This window comes from Mobula birostris, chromosome 10 (assembly GCF_030028105.1).
Source record: "Mobula birostris isolate sMobBir1 chromosome 10, sMobBir1.hap1, whole genome shotgun sequence".
Lineage (NCBI taxonomy): Eukaryota > Metazoa > Chordata > Chondrichthyes > Myliobatiformes > Myliobatidae > Mobula > Mobula birostris.
This window is the reverse complement of record NC_092379.1, coordinates 64,161,352-64,188,631: the sequence shown is the minus strand read 5'-3', so window position 1 is coordinate 64,188,631 and position 27,280 is coordinate 64,161,352. Positions and strand designations below refer to the sequence as shown.

Below are 27,280 nucleotides of genomic sequence, written 5' to 3'. Positions count from 1 at the left end.
AAAGAACAACAGACAGTGATGTGTTACATAACAGTTCTTTCATCCTACACAGGATAAAAAAGTCATCAAGTATCCTTTTAAATATTTGGCATTAAAAGTTCATAAGACTGGAAACTGATGGGAATATTTTACATAAACTTCATAAGTAATAACAAAAACAATTATCTCTACAGCTGCAATATAATGAAATCATGTTTATTTCCCCGTTGAACCTCAAAGTGCAGCACTTGGTTCAAAGATTACTGAGAGACCATGTTCACCCTTTAAGAAAGAAAAAATAATTCTTTTGGGTTTTCTGATAATAAAATAGCCTCTGATAGAGGGAACTACAGATTTCAGTCTTTTAGTTACACTGCTCATAGTTAAACCAATGCACTCTTTCAGAATGTACCCCAAATAGATAGACATTATTTAAGGCTTATCATGTCAGGCTATTTTAAACATTGTTACTGTTATTTTACTGTTATATCAGACATGATGACCTTCTATTGTCCTCTGATTCTAAACATTAGTTATGTTTCAGATCAACAATACTGTTCAGCCACTCAAGGCTGATTAATAGTTAAAATATGTTCCAAATTTTGTTTGGAAATTGACTGCTTCTGCTTAGTGAGGGTTCGGTGATCACAAAAAACCAAACTGAAATATGACAAGATGGATCAATACACACACAGATCCTGGAGGACAGCTCATTCGTTATATCTTGAAGGAACTACTGTGATCACTACGCACCTTTTGATGCCAGAACTAGTCCAGCCAACCCGGATACTGTTATCACACTCACTCTTGGAAAGAAACCTTCAGGCGGATTCTTGAGAAAGACATAGGCACCTTCAAGAAATAAACAGATTAATGTTTTCCTACTGTGCCCTTGGAAGGACATTAATACAAGATCAATAAAATTGCAACATATGTCTAAGAATCCTAACAGGAAACACAGCTATCAGTAATTAATTAATTTATTTTTTATTGAGATCGAGCTTGGAGCAGGCCCTTCTGGCCCTTCAAGCTGCCCTGCTCAGCAATCCCTCAACTTATCCCTAGTGTAATCGCAGCTCAGTTTTAAATGACCAATAAACCTATGAACTGGTGTGTCCTCGGAATGTGGGAGGAAACCAGAGCACCGGAAGGAAACCCACACGGTCACAGGGAGAATGTACAAACTCCTTACAGACAGCGGCAGAAATTGAACCTGGGTCGCCTATGCTGTAAAGCGTTATGCTACTGTGCCACCCCAAAGTAATGAGCCAAATTTAATTAATAATTGAAATATCAATAGCAAAACACAGTACGACAAAATTCAGCATGGTGTTTAAAATAAGCAACATCAAATGGATACTAATACCCTGGATTTCAGTCAAGGTTGACTTTGATAAAGATAAAACAGAGAATGTGCATAATCATCAACATAAAATTGTTCATGGGTAAACCCACCACAGAGAGGTGAGAGGTATTAAATAGTTTACTGTGAAATGGAACATTTATATCCATAAGGGAGAAGACCTCCAACTGTCGAAAATACAACCGAAACTAAAGGGCAAGTTCAGTGTTGAAGTAATAGCAAAGGCCAACAATAGGCTGAATGAGTGGAACTTCCAGTATGGCAGAGATACACAACTGCAAAATCCTTCAAAACAGAATATAAGTGGTTATATACAAAGGGAGCAGGATAATAAAATCAAAAAGAAACAGTTTTACATTTACAGCAGGAAAAACAGACTAAAGTAGGTTCAGATATTGCCACTGAGTTTTTTTTTAAATGGCAGACATGATTTCTTTATATCAGTGCTTACAGAAAAAAAAGTGCTGCATCCTTCACATCGTAAGACAATTAATATTAAATCTAGGATGAGGACTGGCCAAAATTATTGTAAGCTGGATGTTGAAAGCAGTGAAGAAAATTATTGGAGTAACAAATTTTGGTGACATGGTTCCATCTCAGGATGTAGAGGAAAATGGTGAGAAAATTCCACCCTCTCCTATTTAAGGACAGCAAGTTGGAAAGCTGGGGAAAACAGTGACAGAGCAACTTTCAAAATTTAGTTGATCAATGATAGCATTTCTAATAAATCTAAGTGAACTTACTGAGGGAGATGGTTGATGTAGTGAACAGTGGGATGTCCAAGGATCTCACTAATAACCTCCAAAGAATAAAGATATTTAAAAATTGAAGCTTTTAAAAATTGCAGAAGAATTTATATTTTTCTTTTGGAAATTGACTTAGCAGGAGACAGGGAGCAAGGACAATGCAGGATGGAATCCGTTAAGTTCAAAAAGGATCTGCTGGAGGGGCTTCTCGAATATATATAATTTCCTTAATGAGTCATTAAACCATGTAACCAAGTTTGCCAATGGTAATTAGAGTGATTAGTTCTTGGGATGACGGGCAAGTTCAAGTTCAAAGTAAATTTATTATCTAAGTACATATACAGTATTTCATTATATACTTACCCTGAGATTCATTTTTTGCAGGCATTCACAATAAAACAAAGCTACTTGCTCTACTCGTTTTATAGTAACATCTATGAGGCGAAGCACAGCTGCAATGCGACATTTAAGTTTGTGGATGACAGCACTGCTTTTGGCCGAATCAAAGGTGGTGACAAGTCAACATATAGGAGGGAGACTGGAAATCTGGCTTAGCGGTACCACAACAACAACTTCTCACTCAGTGTCAGCAAGACCAAGGAGCTGTTTATTGACTATGGCAGGAGGAAACCGGAGTCTATAAGCCAGTCCACAATGGGGGATCAGAGGTGCAGAGGATCAGCAACTTTAAATTCCTCAGTGTTATTATTTCAGAGGTTGTGTCCTGGGATCAACACACAAGTACAATTATGAAGAAAGCATGATACGCTTCTCCCACCCCATCACCGAACTGCTTCCACAATCTACCGACTCACTTTCAAGGACTCGTCATCTCATGTTCTTGACATTTTTTGCTTATTTATTTACAAATGTACTTATTTATTTTCCCTTTCATAGTTTCAGTTTGTTGTCCTTTACGCATTGGTTGTTTGTCCGTTCTGTTGGGTCCGTTCTTTCATTAATTCTATTATGTTTCTTGGATTTATGTGTATGCCCACAAGAAAAGAATCTCAGGGTTGTATATGGTGACATATATGTACTTTGATAATAAATGTATTTTGAACTTGTCTTGCTGAGAATCTCCAAACATTTTATCTTTTATACCAGATTTCTAGCATCTATGTGAGGGAATAAACAACCAATGTTCTGGGCTGAGACCTTCACTCCCTTCAAAGGACCAGAGTTCTTTGGGCACAGAGCTCAGAAAAAAAGCGACGCAACGGACTTATAACAACATAGATCATAAGTTGTTTGTTATGTCTCCCCTTTCGCTGTGAAATAGAGACACCTCTTTTTCCCTTATTAGGGAGAGAGAGAGCCTGTGGTATGTCAAATTACCGGATGAACGAGTAGTCTCTGGGGCACTGCAAGTCTGTGTCTTTATTGATGTTTTGCTGCACGCTTGAATGCTTGGTGGAGGGTGCCGATGCTTTTTTTGCTGGTGGGGAGGGGGGATCATTGTTTTGCTGCTGCTTATGCGTGGGGGGGGAGCTGGGACAGCTTTGGAGTTCTAACATTTAACTGCCATTCATTCTTTGGGGTACTTCTCTGTTTTCGTGGATGGTTGCGAAGAAAAAGAATTTCAGGATGTATACTGTATACATTTCTCTTACATTAAATGTACCTTTGAAACTTTATAACCATTGTTTTTTGAAACCCCAGCTTATCGCATGACCAATATACCTTGATTAATCACACTTACTTTTGTAACACTCTGATAATAGTTTTACTGCTAATGTTGTAAGGTATTTCATGTAATGGTCTTTCTGTAGAAGCAGTGTTTGAGTTACTGTTAAAGATAAGGCATGCTTAGGAATGTGGGCCATCCAATCAGGACAGTGGAATGGGGAGAAGGTTCCAGAGAAGGCTTGGGGAGTGGCTTTTGTGACTGACAATGGTGTGGGGCTTGGTCTTTGTTTAGTGGGAAATGAAGAGAGAAGATCTGGGGAGAACCGATCATAGGATTCGATCTGGTGGGAAAACACAATTTGATGGAGCCAAGATGCAGAGGTCTACTGAGGATCGGTGAAAATGGTTTTTGGAAGACTTGAGCTCTAACCTGTGCACATTTGACTGTTTAATTATAATGGGTGCTTTTTTTCTTCTTTCTTTTCTTTACTAACTCTTTAGTTAGATTAGATTAGATTATGAGGACACTCAGTCATCGTTTATTGTCATTTAGAAATGCATGCATTAAGAAATGATACAATGCTCCTCCAAAGTGATATCACAAAAAAAAAGGACAAACCAAAGACTAACACTGACAAAACCACATAATTATAACATACAGTTACAGCAGTGCAAAGCAATACCATAATTTGATAAAGAGCAGACCATGGGCACAGTATAAAAAAGTCTCAAAGTTCCGATCAACTCCTAATAGTCCCGATAGCAGACGGCAAAATGGAGAAACTCTCCCTGCCGTAAACCTCCAGGCGCCGACAACTACTGATGCATTGGAAGCACCCGACCACAGCCGACTCTGAGTCCATCCGAAAACTCCGAGCCTCCGACCAGCCCCTCCAATACAGCCTTCCAAGCACCATCCTCTGCCGAGTACTTTGACCTCGCCCCGGCCGCCAAGCAACAAGCAAAGCTAAGGACTCGGGGCCTTCTCCTCCGGAGATTCTGGATCACACAGTAGCAGCGGCAGTGAAGCAGGCATTTCAGAAGTTTCTCCAGATGTTCCTCCGTGCTCTCACATCTGTCTACATCAAATCAGGATTGTATACGGCACCCTACCTGACAGATAACAGATATCATTCACTGGAGTGGCCGCTGCGCCCTGCATTGCGCCGCCATCTTCTCCTCCTCCTTTAACGTTCATAAATATACTACTTTATAATTGTATGCAGTGTTATTTCATGCCGCAGGCAATTTCAGAGCACTCAATCACACAGCATTCCCACAAACCGAAGTTTGGCCGGGTGAGACATCTCAATGTCACGGATTTGCTGGGATGAACGTCGTATATACTCTAGATGTATGAAGCCAGAGAAAGTTGGGTTTTCTCGGCGTGGAGGCCCATGTCTGTTAGCAAGGGGCTAACGAGCCATTTCTAAAGATGCCCAGTAAAAAGGGGTTTCACTTTCAACACCATGACCATGGTGCTATAACAGCTTGAAATACATGCACTGGAATTAATGAATATTCCCACAGTTTTCTAATTCAGACTGTAATTCTGCTAAAACAATGCTGTGAAGGAATAATAGTGCTTTATCACTTTCTTATCCCATATTTAGGACAATAACATGAAATAAAGTCATTAATCAGAGATCCAGTGCACCAAACAGCAAGTATTAACGGAAAGCATGCCTGCCAATAACCTATCTTCTTCGGCAGTCTGTTGGGATTGACGATTCTCTGGCTCCACTCTGCTTTTTTGGGTTCTGAAATGACTGATGAGGCTACTCTGAGAACTGAAGACCATTCTACAGATGAGGCAGGAGGAGACTGACAGGACAGGTGTGTGTATAGTTTGTGTAGTAATGCATCCCCTAATGCACAGCTCAGGCATTGTTGATGCATTAACGTGAAGTTCTCAACATTTGATCTGTATAGTCAGAAGCCTGGGATTGCTAGCCGTCAGTGGGGATATCAGATGCTGCACTGCATTGACTTAGAGGAATCATAGGGTGCAAGCCTATTGCTCCCTGCATGTGAAAACACAGGATAGTAAAGAAGACATATTATCTGATTGCTTTCATCAGTTGGTAGAGAATATGACATTGGGGAAGTCATGTGGAAGCTGTATAAAGCTTTGGTCAGGCTACATTTACAATATTGTGTATAGTTCTAGTTGCATATTACAAGAAAGATGTGGAGGTTTTGGAGAAGGCGCAAAGAAGATTCACCAGGATTAGAGAGTATTAGCTACAAAGACTGTTTTCTCTGGAGCACTGCAAGTTGAGAGCAGACTTAATAATATTATGAGAGGCATAGATGGGATAGACAGTCTAAATCTTTTTCTCAGGATAGAAATGTCAAATACTAGAGCTCAGAGGTTGAAAGTGAGAGGGGGAAATATTCAAGGGGATTTACTTGGCAAGTGTTTTTACAGAGTGGTAGGTGTCTGGAATGCACTGCAACAGGCAGTGATGGAAGCAGATATGACAGTAACGTTTTCAGAAGCATTTAGAGAGGCACATGAACAGGCAGGGAATAGAAGGATATACTGTAGAAGGTTATACGAGTAGTCAGATGTGCAGGTTAAATTTGGACATCGTGGCCAGTGTAGACATCATGAGCTAAAGGGCCTGTTCTTGTCGTGTACTGTTCTATGAGCCTTTGCATTCATAAGTAGCAGCTGAGACACAGGAACCCCAGAAGGGCCCAGTGCCGATAAATATATTGTGATAAGTTATTCAGAGCAAAGACAACAGTAGGATACTACAAATATTTTATAGAGCTCTGGAAGAAGAGAAACTAAACAAAGCTACTCTTACCTTTGCCAAATGCAATGGAGTTTTCTGCACCATTTTTAACAGCATTATATGCACCCTAGAAAAATATCAATTAAATAAATATTAAAGTTAGCCAACATAATCAAAGAACTTTTCCCTCATATTTAAAACTATACGTACTTTCATAAATAAAATAAAAATCCTGGAGAGTTAAAGAGTGAAAGCAACAAAAGAAAAGAGAAATTAAAAATGACATCGCAATAAATTTAGAGCAAACATATTGTAAACGCAGAAGACATAAGCTACAAAAGTAACAGAAAAATTGGCCAAGACAAAGGGACAAAGGCAAATCAGCAAGGATGTTATAAAAACAGTAAGATAAAAAAAGTTTCAAAATAATTACTAAAAATTATTTCTGAAAATCTTAGGGAAAAAATGGAATAGGAGGAAGAATTTTCTTCATTAGTCATGGTGGTACTAGGAATACGAGGAAGAGATGCAGCAATCCATCTTCAAACACTTACCTGTAGCCTTCTGTGCCTAGGTGATGAAGTGCTCATCCACTTCTTAACCACTCTTCTAGACATTTGTTAAATAGGAAGGGGAATGGGAAATGCAGGGTTGGTTAAATATCTAAATCTAAATCTCTTGCCCCTACCCTAAACATATGTCCTCCAGAATTATTCACCTGGGATAATTCTACACTCAACTTAACTTTATATACTTTAATCATGTCCCCTCTTGACCTCCTGCACTCAAGGACAAACAGACCTAGTCTATCTAGTCTCTCCATTTAACCGAGACATTCTATTCCACACCGCTTCCTAGTGAATCTCTTCTGCACTGTTATCACATCCTTCCTACATTGTGAACAGAACTGTATGGAGTACTCTAGCTTGGGTCTGACCAAAGTTTTATAATCTCAAGTATAGCCTTTGGCGGACCAAAGGCCTTCATTCCATGCTGTGTAACTCTCTGACTCTGGGAATCTGGGGTGGACAGCTTTGAAAGTTTTTCACCTCTGCGTTAAATTTAGATGAAGTCAGTGAGGCGGTATTTCTGTGTTCCCTGCCTCTCTTCTGTCCTTTTGTTCCCAAAGGGCCCTATGGAAGGAGCACACAACTTTCATGTGACATTTTCCCATGGTGTGGAAACAGTGGGGACTGAAGTAAGCACTCAAATGTAAATAACATTTCAACTTCATGTAAAAATGGAAAATGCTGGAAACATCCATCAAGGAAGGCCAAAATCCATGGAAAGAGAAATAGTTGAGTCTGTTAATGTTTCATCAGAAGTGGAATTGAAATTAGGTTGATTTTTAAAGCAGCTGAGAAGGTAGGGAAGGCAAAGATCTAGAGACAACCTGTGACCTAAAGAAGACATGGTGAGTGTAAGCAGTGCGAGTGATCCAGCAACCAACCATCAGCCATGACACGCACTGGTCCTTTAACAATGATAGGATCACCCACAATCCAAAGATTGAAGGTCCAAACTAAATAACAGCTTCTACATCCTCCTCGAGAACCAAAAATGAAGAACTTAACGAGGAAGTTAACATTCTGTTAGAGCAGTTCCATTAACTCCTCAACCATTGATTCTTTCAAATCTACTCCCAATATATTTTGCCCAGCCTGCCGCCATTTCTGACCAACAAGTACTCAAAAACATGCCATGCCGAATAAAAAACAAGGCCCCAGGAGTAAATGGCATCATTGCTGAAGTTCTAAAGCACAGAGAAAAGCTTCAGAGTCAAATTCAATTTCATTATCCATATCTGTGAAGAGGAAAAGCTCAGGAATGCCACCATAATCACCTTCAAGGAGAAATATCCAACTATGGAAACCACAACAAGGTTACTGCACTGTGTGCCACAGGTAAGTCATTACCAGAGTACTCTTCAATTGTCTCCTCCTAGTGTTCAAAGCCAAAAGAAGCCATTCCTTGAAATAGGAGCTTGTAATGCATCAACATAGAAGTGTAGTGGACCTGATCTTCACCAGAAAAATGCAGGGAGCAGCACCAAGTATTGACATGGCCTTTTTTTAAGCCATGTTCAATAGCTGGTACTGGAGGAACTGTGGGTCAGTAGGAAATGGAATGTCCAAAAAAAGCGTCTTAACATGAAACACCACCTGTTCATTTCCCTCCATAGGTGCTGACTGAACTGCTGAATTCCTTCAGCTTTTTATGTGCTGCTGAAGCCCACAAACCACCCCTTTGTTGGTCCTAATCTTTGGAGCTTTGCTCTTTGGTCTCTGCCTCTATTTGGGTGGAAGGACAACTAAGTGATCAGATTTACCGAAATGTGGTCTGGGCATGAAATGGTAGGCATTCCTTAGCTTAGTATACCAGTGGTCTAGTGCCCAGGTGATCCTGTGATATCAGTCTTTGAGAGCGATGTGTGAGCAGCCTTCAGGAGGGCGAACCAATGAAAAGCATTTGGCTCAGGTGGAGTACCTGGCCTTTACTGAGGACCTGTACAGATCCAGCGGTCTGAGGTACCCACCCACTTCAAGCAGACTTCATTTATTCCAGTGTCTAAGAAGAATGTGGTAACCTGCCTCAACGTGGTATCTTCCAGTAGCACTTGCATCCACAGTAATGAAATGCTTTGATGGGTTGGAGATGAAACATGTCAACTCCTGCCTGAGAAGTGGCTTGGATCTGCTTCAATGTGCCTACCGGCACAACTGATCCAGAGCAGATGCCATTTCATTGGTTCTTCACTCAACCCTGAAACATTTGGATGCTCTTTATTGACTCCAGCTCAGAATTCAATATTATCTTCCCCTCAAAACTAATCAATAAGCCTCGTCTTCCTATTTGTAACTTGCAAAAGATATCAGGGTCCATGGCGATGACCCTCCATTATATTACTTCCATTTCCGTTTTGCTGCACGGATAGTCTGATAATATCCAATTTTATACTGGGAAGTCCAAAGTCACTTCTTTAGAACCCATCCACAAATTCCATTCCCTAACCACTGATTTTATTCCTACTTCTGCTAAAGTTGGAAGCAGAATCAGATGATTGAAGTTTGGGAGTTATTATATACCAAGGGCAGTTTCCAACTGAAATCTAAATTCATACTTTTGGTGCCCTTAAGTTTAATAATTTCTAAGTTTTCCTACTTCTCACTCCATCTAAACAACTGCAATTCCAAAGCGCTGTTGCCTCGTACTCACTCACATTATTGTCCAATTTAGCCATTACCCCCATTCTGTGTATGCACTTTAAATTTCAGCCTGGATTCCTCCCAAATCCTGCCCCTTCTTTCTCCATAATTTACAATTATTCTTCTGATTTCTGCAGCCCTTTAATTTTGGTATCTAGAACATTTACAAAATTAAATCCTTCCACCACTGGAGGGTATGCTTTCAGCTCCATAGGTCCTAGGTCAGAAATTCCCTTCTTGAATTAACCTGTCACTCTTATTTATTTTAGGTTCCAATCAAGAACAAATCCTAGTTGACTAGTGACCAAGCTTTTGGCCATTATCCACATTTTTTCATCTGTCATTTAGACTCAAAATCTGATTAATTACAATTCAGAAAAGACCTGGAACATTCTTTTAAGTTACAGGTGTTCTAAGAATACATTGTTGTTTCAAATGTTTCATAAAACTAACCCCTCCTATGCTTACTGGCACACCAAATAATATTGTGCAATACAGATCCCGGTCCTTTGATCCATTGCTTATCTGATAACTTTTTGTACTTTCTATCATTTTCAGCTCACTTATGGCCTGGAACATAACATCCTTTACAGGTCACATACAGCATATATCATTGAGGTGTTTCATAAGTTCACCTGCTCTTAAGCATTCTGACATGTTAGTGATGACTGCAATTGCACTAGTCTGTGCTTCATGTTTTCACTGTTCTCACAATTTTTAAAAAATAATCTGGTTCTATGTGCTTTCAAATGTGTATGTAACTCCATATCTCACAATTAGAAATGAAGTTGAATTGAAGGTAGCAAAATCTTCACTCTCATTTGACAAAACAAACATTTTATAGAATCACAGAAAATTAACAGCTCAACAGGTCATTCATTCAGCCCATAATGTTCCTTGGTTAAACGGAACTACCTAGCCTAATATCGCTTTCTAAAAGTAGATTTGTAGCCCAATGGGTCACTGGTTTTCATAATACTCTGTGTACTGCCATTTCAGGCATATGCAAAGATATAGATTGTTTCAGCCTGTTAGATTCTAGATTTGCTTGCTACGTACAAAGCAGAAAGCCACTGGGCTAGGTTAAGCAGTGATAGCGAAGCACGAGCAGTGCACGTATCAGAGTGTTTCAGAGAAGAACAAAGGGTTCTGAAGGGCAGGTGATGGCTGAGAGATCTGTGGCAGTTTTGCAATGAATTGAGCTGAGAGGCTTGATACACTGTCAAACTCCTCAGCTTATCGCTCCATCCCAAAAATGAAAATCAAGTAACTGCAAATGCTGGAAATCCGAAATAAAAATAGAAGAATGCTGGAAACACTCAACAAGTCAAGAAGCATCAACAAAAAGAACAAGTACAATTATTCAGGTCAAAGACCATTTACCAGAACTGGGAAAGCAAGAAGACTCACTTGTTGGAAGTTGCAAAGGGGGTGGAAGAGGGATGGACAGGACAGATATATTGCCTCTGATATTGGTACTAATAAATACAAGCCAAGCTGTTTTGGGGGATAAGCTGAAGATGGAATCACCTAGTTAATGAAAGAGTGGGAGCAATAGGGAGCAAAAACAAGAGAGAATGTGCAGAGGAAATGTCCAGTAGATCAGGCTGTACTAATGGAGGGGGGAAAGTGAGCCAATTTCACAGCTAGTTAGTAGAACTGACTAGTTCCAAGAGAAACAAAGAGTTACCTGAAGTTAAACATTAGCTTTGTCACATGCACATTGAAACATGTGTTGTTTGTATAAAATCAAATCAGTGAAGATTATGTTGGTGCCCCCAAGTGTCACCATGCTTCTAATGCCAACATAACATGCACATGGCTCACTAATCCTAACTATGTTTTTGGAATGTGAGAGGAAACCTGAGGAAACCCACACAGTCATAGGTTAATGTACAAGCTCCTTAAAGGCAGCAGCAGGAATTGAACCATGAGTGGTGATCGCTGGTGCTATAATTGTGTTACACTAACCGGTATGCTACCGTGCTGCCCTCTATGGTACTGTGTCACCCCATTAAGTCCAGATGCCACAATGTGCCCACATAGAAGATGAATGAGGTACTGTTCATCAGGCTTACACTGGACCTCATTATGACACTGCAGGAAGCACAGACAGATTGGCCAGAGTGGGAGTGAGATAGAGAATTAAAGTGGCAGGTGACAGGAAGCTCAGGGTCAGCCCCAAAGATTGAATACAGTGTCTGCAGAAAAGTCACCCAATTTAAGATTGGTATCTCCATTGTCCAGAAGACTGCATTAAAAATGCCAATTAGAGTACAACAGATTAGAAGTGGAAGAAGAGAGTTGCTTCACTTGTTTCTGTCCTTACATGGTAAAAAATTAGTAATAGACAGGTGCTGCATCTCCTGCAGTTGCACGAATAAGTGCTATCTGGAGACTAGTTAATGGAGTTCAAGGAGCTGTAAGGGGTATGCCTCCTTCAAATTGCAGAAAGGGAAGGGGATGCATCTTGTGAGGGATCTTGTGGAAGCTGGTGGTATGAAGGATGGCCCATTGAATGTCGAGGCTGGTGGGGTGAAAGTGAACAGTGGGAGGAATATATCCTTCTCTATCCAGAAAAGGAGGTGAAGTGGTGCAGGAAATAAACCAGATATGTCCAGGGGCTGTGTTATTCTCCAGAGGGCAAGAGGCCAAAGGGAGATGTCCAGGTGAATTATGAATTCTGAAGATAAAGGTCTGGAGTGAAGACTCCTGGCCAAAGAAAGGGGTAAAGAGGCCAATGTACTGAAGAGTTCCATAGCAGGCCTAAAATTTACTACAATGGGAATGTAGAGGCATGAAGCCGAGGTCTCTTCAGAGTCCTACTTCAATATAAGAGAAAGAGAAAACTGAAAGCAAATTTGTTTATCCAGTCCTGATAAATCTTAAGTGACCAACTTATCACAATGTTAAACCCCAGCATCTTCCAACAAATGATGCTCAGCAGCACCACTGCCTTAAGGATGGGTATTATTTATTGATGCAAACTTTGCCCAGTCAAATAGTTACAATAACAAATTACGCAGCAATCAAATTCAATGAAATGTGAGAGGAAATAGTTCAAATTATGTTTCTCGTGTTAAGTTTAACTTAACTGTAGTGAAGAGAAGTCAACTGAGATCTTGATGAAAACCAGTAGGGCTGAGCTTGTATCTTTTACAAAAAAGTTGGCCATGGTTGTTGGAGCTCAATTCTTCCATTCTCAGGACATCACTGCAGAAGTTCCTCAGGGCAATTATCTTCAACTACTTCATAAACTTACCTTCCTGCAATAAACAATCTGTTGTAGGAACTCAGTGCACTAAGCAGTATCTGTAGGGAGTAGAGGGGTGTGGGTGAGAAAGAAGGAAATGTTTGAACTCTATATCAGAATTGAGTTCCTCCAACATATTGTTTGCTGCTCCAGATTCCAGCTTCTGTTGGCTCTTGTGACTCCTCAATATAAATAAATAAATAAGTAAAGCAGTTCATGCCTTCAGCCATCAAGAACAAGAACAAGAACAAACCAACATGTGCTGATATTTGGCAGGGACCTGTCATGCCACAAAAGTGCCAAGTAACAACAAGAGAGCAATCAGCTACTGTTAGCAATTATCAGCACTACTATCACAGTGTTCCTGCCATCAACATCCTTGGAGTCAGTGGTGACTCCAAAGAATCAAAATCAGTTTTAATATTATCGGCAAGTGTGAAATGTGTTGTTTTGCGGCAGCAGTACAGTGTAATACATATTAAATTAGTAAAACAATAGAGCAAAAAAAGTGAGGTAGTGTACATGGGTTCACTATCTATTCAGAAATCTGATAGCAGAGGGGAAGAAGCTGTTCCTACAACATTGAATGTGTATCTTCAGGCTCCTGTACCTCCTCCTTGATGGTAGCAATGAGAAGAGGGCATGTCCTGGGTTATGGAGGTCCTTTATGATGGATGCTACCTTTTCGAGGCATCGCCTTTTGAAAATTTCCTTTATGATGAGGAAGGCTAGTGTTCATGGTAGAACTGGCTGAGTTTACAATTCTCTGCAGCTTTTTTCCGATCCTGTGCAGTGGCCCCTCCAAACCAGTTAGAATGCTCCCCACAATACATTTGTGGAAATTTGCTAGCCTTTGGTTATATATCAAATCTCCTCAAATTCCTAATGAAATATAGCCGCTGTTGTTCCTTCTTTGTAACTGCATCAAAGTGTTGGGAAAGATCTTGTGACAGGACAGATCTTCAGAGATGCTGACACCCAGGAACTTGATACTACTTGTCCTTTCTACTGCTGACCCCTCAATGAGGACTGGTGTGTTCCCTCTACTTCCCCATCCTGAAGCTAACAATAACGTGCACGGTACCGTAGTAGTTAGCACATTGCTTTACAGTACCAGCAACCTGGCTTCAACTTCCACAGCTGCCTGTCAGGAGTTTGTACGTTCTCCCCACGACCGTGTGGGTTTCCTCCTTCAGTCCAAAGACTAGGGAGAGACAGAGAGACAGACACTTTTGAATAGCCATACTAGTGCAACTGAGCAAGTCAGATGCTGGTTGACCTGTAACCCACCTCCTGATAACTCAAAGCCATCTATAAGGCATAAAAGAGGAGTTTGCTGGAATCCTTACCACTTGCCTGCATAACACTCAATGAGCTTGATAACAAGCAGGACAAAGCAATGTACTTGACTGGGTCCTCTTCCATTATTCTAAATATTCATTAACTCTACCAGCATCAGAGTAGTGTGTCTTACTCATTAAACACACTGTATTTCCATATCTTATAATTTCTGCAAAGGAGATCAAGGGTCATCTACGTGTTACTTGTCAACAACTGCTAACTACCAGAGTGGATTCGAGTCCAGGTAAGCTTTCTGTAACGTGCCTGGTGTACATACAGTAAGCAATTATAAACATCTATTTGTCCACTCCATGCCTCTCTCCAGTTCAGTGTTCAAAAGCAGCCAAGAAAGATTAGATAAAATGAGAGTCCATTACCCAGTTCCTTCAAGGGATAAAACTTTTCATCACTACTCAAAAGAACAAATGAAGAAGGCAAACTTGTTCTGATCCTAAACAAGTCTTTTGACTCATCTCATTTCACAGAAATCAAATGTGTAGCCATGGGCATTTACATGGGCGTTAGCTCCACCTGTTTCTTTGTTGGCTTATGTGGACAGTCACTGTTCGAAGCTATCTTGTTCCACTTCCCAACTCTTTCTCTGCTTCTGCTCTCACTCTACCTCCCTCCAGACAGAACAGAGATAATGCTCCTCTAGTCCTAACCTTTCACTCTATGAGCCTGCACATCTAAGCACATCATGTTTCTTCATTTCTGCCAGCTGGAACAAGATCTCACCACAAGCCACACTTTTTCTTCCTCACTTATTTTGTTTTCTGCAGTGATCACTCCTTCCATTATTCTCTGGTCTATTCACCCAGCCCTCCCTGACCATTGGCATTTTCATCTGCAGCTGCCATTGGTGAAACAACTGCTGTTACTCCTCACTCACTGCAATGTAGGGATTTAAAAGGCCCTTCCAGATGAGGCAAAGACTCACGTGTACCTCCTCCAAACTCACCTACTGCTTGTGGTGCCCCATATCCAGTCTCCTCTACATCAGCAAGACCAAGTGCACATTAGGTGACCGATGTGCAAGATACCTGTGGTCTGTCTGAAATGACCATCCCAAGCTCCCATCACATATTATTTCAACTTCCACTTCATTCCCACACTAGCCTCTATACTCTCAGCCTTCTTCACTGCCAGGGTGAGGTCCAATGCAAATTAGAGAAATATGGTCTCATATCTCTCCTGAGTGGTCCACAAGCCAATGGTATGACATTAAGTTTTCCAATTTCAGTGTTGATAGATTTTACATCCTACTAACCACCTGCCAGTTTTTTCCCTGCACTTTTGTAAATATAGCTTGTTAAAGTACCGCCAGATTTTCTGAATTAAGTTCTTTCTGGCAAATCCACAAAAAATAATGACAGCATGCAGCTGGCTCATCCTTATCCTGACCAAATATTTTTGCATAAACACTGATTAACATGTTAAAAGTTTAGCATATTCATTTGCCTTTGTACTAATTGTATGTGTTAAAAGCAATTATTGACAGCGTTCATTTTTTAATTTCACTAATATATTTTAAAATGTTGCTAATAGATTACTTTAACATTTGTCTCCATATAGAACCTATTAAATTGGTGTTACAGTCCTGCTGATTTTGGCCTATCTCAAAAGAAAGATATTTTGAATCTCATCAATAAAACGTGCACTCAAATTCAGCAGCACAAATGAAATAATTGGTGTGTCATACTGTACCTTGCATTGAGCAGCATATGGTTGAATAGACTGTCTCAGAGCAGAAATTCCCTTCAACAACTGACCTGGCTGTTCGACTACAAACTTGCAGTTTGTTGAAGGTTCATTGTAAACTGAAAGCTTCAAAAGAAAATATTTCATTAAAATTAGCATTTTCTTAGGAATAAGTACTGTAAACATCTTTTACAACAATGATTCTATTTCTGAAAGAGGTTAAAGTAGCACATGACTAAAAAAGATACAATTTGGTCTTTTGAGTCTTACAAAGCTGATTTCCAACCATCCACCATGATTGATTTTCTTTGTCAACTTTACCATCACACACTTTACTATACATCTTGAATCTTGTTATTTAAAAGATACATTCGAAGACTTTTAAAGGTCGAGAATTAAAAGATGTACAGTCTCTTAAAAAAAAGATACCTAATGCCTGAGTGACCAACTTCTTAAGCATCTACTCTGAATAAAGACCCTCCAGTAACTGCAAAATGCAAAATCACTGAAAAATGTTATCCTTCAGTTAAATCACCTTTCCTCTAAGTTCTTTAAGTTAGAAGCTTAATCCATTTCCTCTCTTTTCTCTCCACACACCCAGCATCCTAGTGTAGCCCCCCTGGCCACCCTCAGGGTCGCTCGGCTCGCTGTCATCTAGGGAAACAGCCTCGGCCCTGCCAAACTGGGTAATTAGTTTGTGTGGATGCTGTGTGAGGTACCCCACCCCGCCCAAATAACAGACAATACACCAGATGCAATTAAATGATATACAGTTTATAGATATTACTGGAACTATATAATTAAAAGAGAATAAAATATAAAAGGAAAATAAAAGGCGCCACACTTATCAAAGTTCAATCTCTTCGTGCACAAAAAAACCGTTGGAGCTCAAGAACCTTCTTCTTCACCCTGCGACCCCCTCGGACCACCTCAACCGGCCGCCTGGGACCAACAACGGTGGCCGACCAGACGCTCCACACGAATCCGTCTCCGTCTCCTTGCCGAACGTCCCGCTCGGGGTCCGACCCCGTTAGCGGACTCACAGCACCTCGTCCATCCTCTGTCTCGCTCTCCCGCCTTCTGCCCCCAAAACCCCCTCGCAACAGTATCTTCAAATACACCAAAACCATAACAACTATCCCAATTGGTTAATAACGTATTTCTTATCACCCTCTAAACCACAACAAGCTGCTAGCGCAAACTTTCTCAGCGTTTAACACAACAAAGCCGCATTCCCCAGATTAACATAACAAAGACGCCATTTTAATTAGCCTCTGCAGTAACATAAAAATCGAAACCCCCTTACACTAGGATTTAGTTCAGTGACCTGTTGTTCTTTCCTGCAAGGCAGGTAAACTCTTCTTTAATCACGGACATAAAACTGGACACACTATAGCTTTTATAACTGAATTAATAGTTAAACTCCAATTCTAAATCCTTCATTAACAATAGGCAAACATGTAATTTGCTTTACTTATAGCTTGCCGAGCGTGGAAAATTGGTTAAAGAGTTTAGATTACTGAAGATATTCGAACAGGAGATGATCTTTGAAAAGTCGTGGACCTCATTCTATTTATTTAGAGATACCATACATAATAGTCCCTTCTGGTCCTTCGAGCCACACTGCCGAACAACCCAGATTTAACCCTAACCTAATCATGGGACATTTTACAATCACCAGCTAACCTATGCGGTTTATCAATGGACTGTGGAAGGAAACTGTAGAACCCAGAGACAACACATGCATTCCACGGGGTGGACATACAGAGACTCCTTACACAGGATGCCAGGATTGGACTCTGAACTCCGATGCCCCGAGCTATATAGAACTGGTGTTTACCCATTTCACTTTACAGCATTTGTGTCATCCTCAAAACTTACTTTACATAGTTTTATATTTCTAAACTTGTTTGATTCATGCAATATTCCTTCATCTGGGCGCCTTAGAAGCCCAAAAAGAAAAGATTCAGACGTGTCAATGAGTTTGACACTTTATTTAAGTCTAATTCTGTGTAATAGGCTAATATGACCGAAAAGTTCCTTGGTATGTGGTACCTGAAGAGCAGTAGCAGATTTGTGCCACAGGGTGGTGCAGACACACCAGCATAAGCCAGAGCCTCCTCAACCACATGCATGAATTCAGCTTGGTGAATCTTGCATTTGGTTGTGTACATACATCTACTGATACTTCTGGAATCATCGGGTGTTTCGGGTCTTTCAACATCATACAACCTCCGCCAGATGACCCATCCGGGGCTGTTCAGACCCCAGCTTGTGTCCAGGTGGCTAGCTACTTATGACTCCATGGCTCCCCTCTTTTGAGCCACAGCCATCTTGAGGCCCTCTCTGCCGCATCGGTGGTACTGCGGATGGCTCTCTTCTTCCTCTCTCCCTCGATGCCCAAAATGCTGAAGGCTCTAACTAAGTAACGGGCTACGAATCCTCTACAACCAACCTCCACTGGGAGACACCTTGCTCTCCATCCAGCCTGCTGACAGTTGATGACCAGTCCTGCGTTCTTGGAGAGCTTCCTTAAGGGTACTGCTTTACATAGCACAAAAAGGGTTTACATGCCATTAAAGCAAGACCTGCAATTCGTAGATATCATTTAGTCAGTGTAAGACCAAACCAAGACACACACACACACACACACACAATGCTGGAGGAGCTCAGCAGGCCAGGCAATATCTATGGAAAAGAGTACAGTCAATGCTACGGGGCAAGGCTCTTCAGCGGGACTGAAGAAGAAAAGATGAGGAGTAGATTTTAAAAAGTGGGGGAGGGGAGGGAGAAACACAAGTTGATAGGTGAAACCGGGAGGGGGAGGGATGAAGTAAAGAGCTGGGAAGTTGATTGGTGAAACAAGGCTAGAGAAGGGGGGAGACTGATAGGAGGGAAGAGTAAGGCCATGGAAGAAAAAAAGAGGGGGGTGGAGCACCAGACAGAGGAGGGATGGGCAGGCAAGGAAATAAGGTGAGAGAAAATCAGGTTGGAGGCTACCCCAGATGGAATACAAGGTGTTGTTCCTCCAACATGATTGTGGCCTCATCATGACAGTAGAAGAGGCCATGGATTGGCATACTGGTATGGAAAGTGGAATTAAAATGGATGGCCACTGGGAGATCCCGCTTGTTCTGGCGGACAGAGCATAGGTGCGCAATGAAGTGGTCTCCCAATCCACGTCGGGTCTCACCGATATACAGGAGGCCACACCGGGAACACCACACACAATATATGACCCTGACAGACTCACGGGTGAAGTGTCGTCTCACCTGGAAGGACTGCTTGGGGCCCTGAATGGTAGTGAGGGAGAAGGTGTAGGGGCAGATATAGCACTTGTTCTGCTTGCAAGGATAAATGCCAGGAGGGAGATCAGTGGGGAGGGATGAATAGACAAGGGAGTCTCGTAGGAAAGCAGAAAGTGGAGGGCAGGGAAAGATGTGCTTGGTGGTGGAATCCCGAAGCAGATGGCAGAAGCTCTGGAGAATGACGTGCTGGACATGGAAGCTGGTGGGGTGGTAGGTGAGGACAGGAGGAACCCTATCCCTGGTAGGGTGGCGGGAGGATGGGGCAACAGATGGCAGAAGCTCTGGCGAATGACGTGCTGGACACGGGAGCTGGTGGGGTGGTAGGTGAGGACAGGAGGAACCCTATCCCTGGTAGGGTGGCGGGAGGATGGGGTAAGAGCAGACATGTGTGAAATGGAAGAGTTGCGGTTGAGGGCAATGTTGATGGTGGAGGAAGGGTACCCCTTTCTTTGAAGGGGAGCATCTCCTTCATTCTGGAATGAAAAACCTTATCCTGAGAGCAGATGCAGCAGAGACGGAATAATTGAAAGGGATGATGCTTTTATAAGTAACAGGGTGGGAAGAGGTATAGTCCAGGTAACTGTGAAGAGTCTGTGGGTTTATAATAGACATCAGTAGATAAGCTGTCTCCAGAGAATACCCAACAGTTGCTCAGAAAGTGATTGGTTTAAGAGACTGCAACTCATGCTTGTGCTGGTACTTCAGAACAATGCTGATGGAGTGCTGCACCATCAGAAAAGCAGTTTTCAAATCATCTTCATATAAATAAAAAATCTGTTGCTCTATCCAAAGTTGCACACAAATTTGCTGCTGGATTTGCCCTCAATACAAGAGTGACTACTTTCCAGAAAGTGTCACACTGGCAATAAAATTCTTTGATATGAAAGGTGCATTATAAATACCAGAGGTGCTTTGGGGAATTCAGTTTGAATGCTATGACGTTATCCCACATTACTAACAGCTAGGCATCCAATCAAACTTATTCTCGGAGGGATTTAAAAACGCAAACACGAGGAAATCTGCAGATGCTGGAATTTCAAGCAACACACATAAAAGTTGCTGGTGACGCAGCAGGCCAGGCAGCATTTCTAGGAAGAGGTACAGTCCTGACGAAGGGTCTCAGCCGAAATGTCGACTGTACCTCTTCCTAGAGATGCTGCCTGGCCAGTTGCGTTCACCAGCAACTTTTATGTGTGTTGCTTATTCTCGGAGGGTATCATTTCCATGGGTTTCACCATTCTCCCCGCATCTGAATCAAAACTTAGAACTCAATCACATTGACCCCTGATGCCAATGAACTGAATAAAGATTTGTCTTCCTTTTACCAGTAAATTAAGATGGGGAATATTTATTTTAATGGAATATTTTTTCAGGTTGCAAGATCTCATTTTAAATTATTCAGGTCCAACGTAACCATGAACTTGCGATACATTCAAAGTTATAAACAAACAAAAAATTTTAATTATTAAAATACTTCCTAAAATCAGATGAAATCCAAAGCAGCAAAATAAAACACCCACACCTGTTCAGGTTTGATGAGATCCTTGTCGTATTGATTTTTGCTTGAAGCATATACTCTGAATGACACTAGTCCAAGACATGCTGGAAGAGCTGACAATCTGACAACCTGAGGAGATTTAAAAAAAAATTTAGTCAATATTCTTACCAACTGGAGTCATTATCAACACTCAGAACTAAATTTATCTGTTTGATCTCTGCTTGTATTTACCATGCACCATATTACAAACAATTACAGCTTTGGCTTTGAAAATATTTAAACAACAGACACACTTCTGCCAAATAAAGTTCTTTGCAAAGTACTAATGCTATAACCTAAAATGAAAGAAATATGAAGTATGTCATTATTGGCATTCAATTTGCTTTTGTTGCAAGTTGAAGGAGAATAATGACGTACTTCATATTTCTATGATTTTAGATTGTAGTCCATGCTTATGTTTGCTTGATGATTTACATCTACGAACAACTGGATTCAAATCAGGAGTATAATGGAATTTGGTCAAGTGCTGTTGCAAAACTAAACTCTAATTTCCTGCACATTCGTGTGCCTAAGAGCCTTCACCACCACCCCAGAGAGCATTCCAGGCACCCCCACTTGATGTAAAAAAATGGACATATCACCTTAAGTGTATACCTTCTGTTATGAGATATTACAACTTTAGGAAAATGATACTGGCTGTCTACACTATCTTCCTTGACTTCCTAACCGGAAGACCACAATCTGTGCAGATTGGTGTTATTATCTCCTCCTCACTGACGATCAACACTGGTGCACCTCAGGGGTGTGTGCTTTAGCCCACTGCTCTACTCTGTCTATACCCATGACTGCGTGGCTAGGCATAGCTCAAATACCATCTATAAATTTGCTGACAATACAACCATTGGTGGGTGGTACAATCTCAGATGGAGATGAAAAGATGTACAGGAGCAAGATATGCCAACTTGTGGCGTCGTGTCACAGCAACAAACTTGCACTCAACGTCAATAAGACGAAAGAGCTGATTGTGGACTTCAGAAAGGGTAAGACGAAGGAACATATACCAATCCTCATAGTGGGATCAGAAATGGAGAGAGTGAGCAATTTCAAGTTCCTGGGTGTCAACATCTCTGAGGACCTAACCTGGTCCCAACATATCGATGCAGTTATAAAGAAGGCAAGACAGCGACTATACTTCACTAGGAGTTTGAAGAAACTTCTACAGATGTACCATGGACAGCATTCTGACAGGCTGCATCATTGTCTGGTATGGAGGTGCTACTGCACAGGACTGAAAGAAGCTGCAGAGAGTCGTAAATTTAGTCAACTTCATCGTGGGTACTAGTCTACAAAATACCCAGGACATCTTTAGGGAGCAGTGTCTCAGAAAGGCAGCGTCCATTATTAAGGACCTCCAGCACCCAGGATATGCCCTTTTCTCACTGTTACCATCAGGTAGGAGGTACAGAAGCCTGAAGGCACACAATCAGTGATTCAGGAACAGCTTCTCGCCCTCCGATTCCTAAATGGACATTGAACCCATGAACAGTACCTCACTTTTTAATATATATAATTTCTGATTTTTTGCATGATTTCAATATATGTATACTGCAATTGATTGGTTTGTTTACTATTATTTTTTTCCTCTTCTTCTATATTATGTATTGCATTGAACTGCTACTGCTAAGTTAACAAGTTTCACGACACATGCCACTGATAATAAACCTGATTCTGATTCCATGCCTCTCAGAACCTTAAAACCTCTATCAGAGGATAAGGCAGGAACTGGATACTGATTGTGGATGATCAGCCATGATCACAGTGAATGGCGGTGCTGGCTCGAAGGGCCGAATGGCCTACTCCTGCACCTATTGTCTGTTACCTATTGTCAGATCTCCCCTTAGTCTCTGGTCCTCCAAAGAAAACAACTCAAGTTTGTCCTACTTGTCCTTATAATACACCCCCTCTAATCCAGGCAGCATGCCATTAAAACCTTTTCTGCACCCTCTCCAAACCCTTGACATCCTTCCAATAATGAGGCAATCAGGATTGAATCAATACTCAAGATATGGCCCAATTTACAAAGCTGCAACATAACTTCTTGACTTTTGAACTCAATTCTTTGACTAATAAAGCATATGCCTTCTTTACCACCCTATCAACCTGGGTAGCACACTGCACTATATGCTCAAATTTACTTTTGCAAACATATGGCGAGGTGTGCTGCCATAACTTAATCATGGTACACTGCAGTCCCAACAAGAGACTTGTTTTTAATGACACCCAAACAAATACTGTATATCAAAATTAATGGTCATCAATGAAATTCACAGGTTCCATGTTAAACCAACTCAGCCTTTTGTTAAGGTTCCATTCTCAGGATTTACAATCATATGCATTTGGTTATTTCAGAATTAATAATATTAAATGGTATCAAATATGGTTTCTGTGAGATCAATGTCTTTACTCCTAAGCTAAAGCTATTTATTGCTCTGTAGCACACAGTGCTCTGAATGAGCAACAATTCAAAGTTGCTTCAAGTTGGCAACAAATACATACAGCTTTATTTCACTGTGCATAAACTGAAGTCAATTCTTTCTCAAGCAGAAATCTAAACACCACTATGTTAAAAATACAAAAGGAGCACATTTTACACATAATATGCTCTTAAACAGTTACAGACCTTGCATAAAACTATTACACAAGAACCCAACTATTAGTTGGAAAATGTTGCTAAAAATTAAAATTTCCATTCACAGTTCTTATTTCACAGTAAGTCACCTCAAATCAGGCACTTTCATTTGAATAAGCTTAGAAGAGCAAGAACAATCATTAGAAAGGGCAAACTGCCATGAAGGCTGTTGTCCTATTACTTTTGTTACTATGCTGGTAAATGCTATGGCTGGAAGTTTCTTACATAGAGAAACTTGTAGGTGGTCTTCCTATGCACCTGCTGTCCTTGTGATTTTAAGTGGCAGACATTGTGAGGTGTTGTCAAAGAAGCTTTATGGCATGGAATGAATGAAGCACAGAGTACACTGATGATGGAGGGAGAAAAGAGTCAGGCCAGTGGATTGGAAGCTATCAAGCAGGCTACTTTATTTTGATGGTGTTGAGTTTGAGAACTCATACGGGCAATTCTTTCACGCTCTTAAAAGTCTGTTTTGTTTATGATGGAATAGAAGGTGTTTGGTTTACTTCATTTTTCCCCAGCCTTGGATCTACTCTTGTAACCACAGTATTTGGCTGACCCAAATCTATCAATGGTGACCTGACCCTTTTTCTACCACCTTTGTTACACTGGTGACACAACTGTATCAAGAGCAGACATTCATTGTCACTTGCAGCACCATTAAGTTATGAACAGCTTCATTTCTCATGAACTCCAAATATGGAATAAATAGCAAATATCATCACTATGTCCTTATGCCATTGGTGAAGAAGCTGAAGACAACTGGGTTCAAACACTGACCCAAGAAATTCCTGTAGGAATATCCAGGGCAAAGTGAATAAACTTCAATAATCACAACCATCTTCCATTTCAGAACATATAATTTAAATCATCAGAGGATTTTCCCCTTGATACCCAATTATTTTAGTTTTACTATGGTTCCACGATACCCACCACTGGAATCCAGCTCTTTTGACCAAAGTTTTAATGACATCTGGAAAAGATGCCCCTCTTACTCAAAATTAAGATCAGACACCTTGTGAAAACCTGGGCTTAAAGAAAATTAGAACAGAGGTGCCTTTTTCAAAAATTAAAATTACAGAAAATCACTCAAACCCAGACAGCCTTGAATCCAAGATGTTACTCTGAAAAAAAAGTCTTAACTTGTTTGACTTTTGTACACATCAGACTTATCTTGGATAGCATATTGTTATTTATTTCCTATACGGAAGTTAAGGTTCTCCTTCCTGGCATTTATCCCTGCAAGCAGGACAATTGCTACACCTGCCCCTATATCTCCTCCCTCACCGCAAGTCAGAACCCCAAACAGTCCTCCCAGGTGATGCAACACCTCACCTGCAAGTTTGTTGTGTCATCTACTGTTTCTGGTGCTCCCAGTGCGGCCTCTTCTGCATCAGAGAGACCCAGTGTAGACTAGGGGACTAGTTTGTCAAGCACCTTTCTTTCTTCAAGCAGGAATTGCTGGTGGTCACCCATTCTAATTCTATTTCTCATTCCATCAATATAACCTCCTCCACTGTTACAATGAGGCCATTCTTAGGTTGAAGGAGCAACACTTCAAACTGCACCCGAGTAGCCTCCAACCTGCAGCATCAATATTGATATCTCAAACCTCTGATAATTTCTCCCCATCTCTGTTTTCCACTCCCTATGCGACTTCCCTCTTACTCCTTCTCACCTGCCTAACACCCCCCCTGCTGTCCCTCCTCCTTCACTTTCTCCCATGATCCACTTTCCTTTCCTATCAAATCTTTCTTCTTGAGCCCTTTACTTTCTCTACGTATCCCCCCCAGCGCTGTATTCCAAGGATTACAGTCCTAAACTTACTGGGAAAAGTTCAAAAGCCAAAGATTCCATTTAAGCCATTTATATCTCTTCCTTATTTTGACATGATTGTGTTTTATGGTGAAATTATTATTCAACTTTAAATTGGAGTGGTTTCTCTTTTAGATTGTCAAAATATTGAGTAGTTGAATGATTCACAATACAACTCAGCATCCACAATTCATTCTACTTGGTTGCAGACTGGACAATAAACATTTTTCTATATGACATAAGATCCAGCAGTAAGTAATCCAAACAGCTGGCACTGGGATGTGGTCTCAGAACAATCAGTACTGTATCTCAAGAAGTACACAGATGTCAACCAAGGTGCTATCTTCCCTGTCAGCAAAGTTTGTTGTCCTCCTATGTACAAGACAGGATGATTATTGTCTAAAGATGGAACTGCATTTACAGAAAGACTTGTTCCACTGATTTACTTGAATGTCGGTTTCAGAATTAATCTCCTCAAACATCAATAATATTGAGCTAGAATTTTCTGTCAAAATAATTTCAAGCATAGAACATTTGTGCATTTATTTGAATTGCATCGCAAAAGAAGGTATTACCAAATCCCTCAATTTGTTTGATATTTGGAATTTGTTTTTATTTTGGACAATAAATTCACCAGAGAAAGCTACAAGCAGAGAACCCATTTAACAATGTGTTGTATTAGTCATTGTAAACTGTTTTGACACCATACATAGAGTGTGAACTATTCAAACATTTTGAGGTTCAAGAAATGCTAAATCAATTCCTGTTATTTTATCTTTGTTGGCTCAATTTAGTAATTTTTCTGATTATAATTTGAACCTTAATAAGAGTGAATTATTTCCCCTAAATAAGCAGGTTTCTATTTATGGATGCTTACCATTTAAATTGGTTACTGACTCTTTTATATATTTGGGGGTTAAAATCACGAAAAAACATGAAGATTTATTTAAAGCTAATTTTTTACCCTTAATCGACCAGATTAAACTTTTGTTTACTAAATGGCCACCAATGTCTTTGTCACTGATCGGTCGGATCAATGCTATCAAGATGATTATTTCGCCTAAATTTTATACTTATTTCAATCTGTACCAATTTTTATTCCAACATCTTTTTTTGATAATGTTGATTCAAAAATTTCCTCATATATATGGCAGAATAAAAACCCTAGGTTAGGTAAAAGGCATTTACAGAAATCTAAAAAAAAAGGGCGGGGGGGAGCGCTCCCGAATTTTAGATTTACTATTGGGCAATTAAAATTCGATACTTAAAATTTTGGTTACGGGACTTGGATGTAATTTCAAGCCCACATTGGGTAAATCTTGAATGTAATTCTTTACAAGGGTTTTCACTGGGTTCTATTTTAGGGACTTCACTTCCTTTTATTCGTTCTAAATTGTATAAACAAATGAATAACCCAATAGTTAAACATACTTTACGTATATGGTTCCAACTTCGAAAATTTTTTGGGTTTAACCAATTTATTTTAGCAAGTCCTATTATATCTAATTTCTTTTTTCAACCCTCCACTATGGATCAAGCTTATTTAGATTGGAAAATCAAATGTATCGTACGATTTCGTGATTTATTTTTGGATAATTGTTTATGTCCTTTGAACAGTTACCTAGATCTCACTTCTTTTTTTAGATATTTACAGGTTAGAAACTTTTAAATTACTGCTTCTCTTAATTTTCCACATTTATATTCAATGGATAGTTTGGAAAAATTTTTAGATTTAAATCTTCTTCAAAAAGGTGTTGTAGCAATTTTTTTATAATATAATTATGAATTTATGCCCTGATGTATCTAATAAAATTAAAACTGATTGGGAAAGAGAACTCAAGATTACTGTACTGATTGAAAAATGGGAAAAAATTCTTCAATTAGTTAACTCATCCTCTATATGTGCTAAACATGTGTTGATACAGTTTTAAGTAGTGCATAGGGCTCATATGTCCAAAGATAAATTATCTCATTATTATTCTTATATAAATCCTAAATGTGATAGATG

At 40.3% G+C, this 27,280-nt stretch overlaps 1 protein-coding gene across 1 annotated transcript in view; it reads right to left on the bottom strand.

Moving 5' to 3' along the window:
* Window positions 1-27,280, bottom strand: part of apool (apolipoprotein O-like) — a 63,645-nt gene that overhangs the window by 17,180 nt on the left and 19,185 nt on the right. Inside the window, exons 2-5 of the mRNA XM_072270363.1 lie at window positions 20,793-20,897; window positions 15,969-16,088; window positions 6,534-6,588; window positions 733-831 (exon numbers count right to left, since the gene is read on the bottom strand). Coding sequence (XP_072126464.1) covers window positions 733-831; window positions 6,534-6,588; window positions 15,969-16,088; window positions 20,793-20,897 — 379 coding nt within the window. The remainder of the gene's footprint in view (window positions 1-732; window positions 832-6,533; window positions 6,589-15,968; window positions 16,089-20,792; window positions 20,898-27,280) is intronic.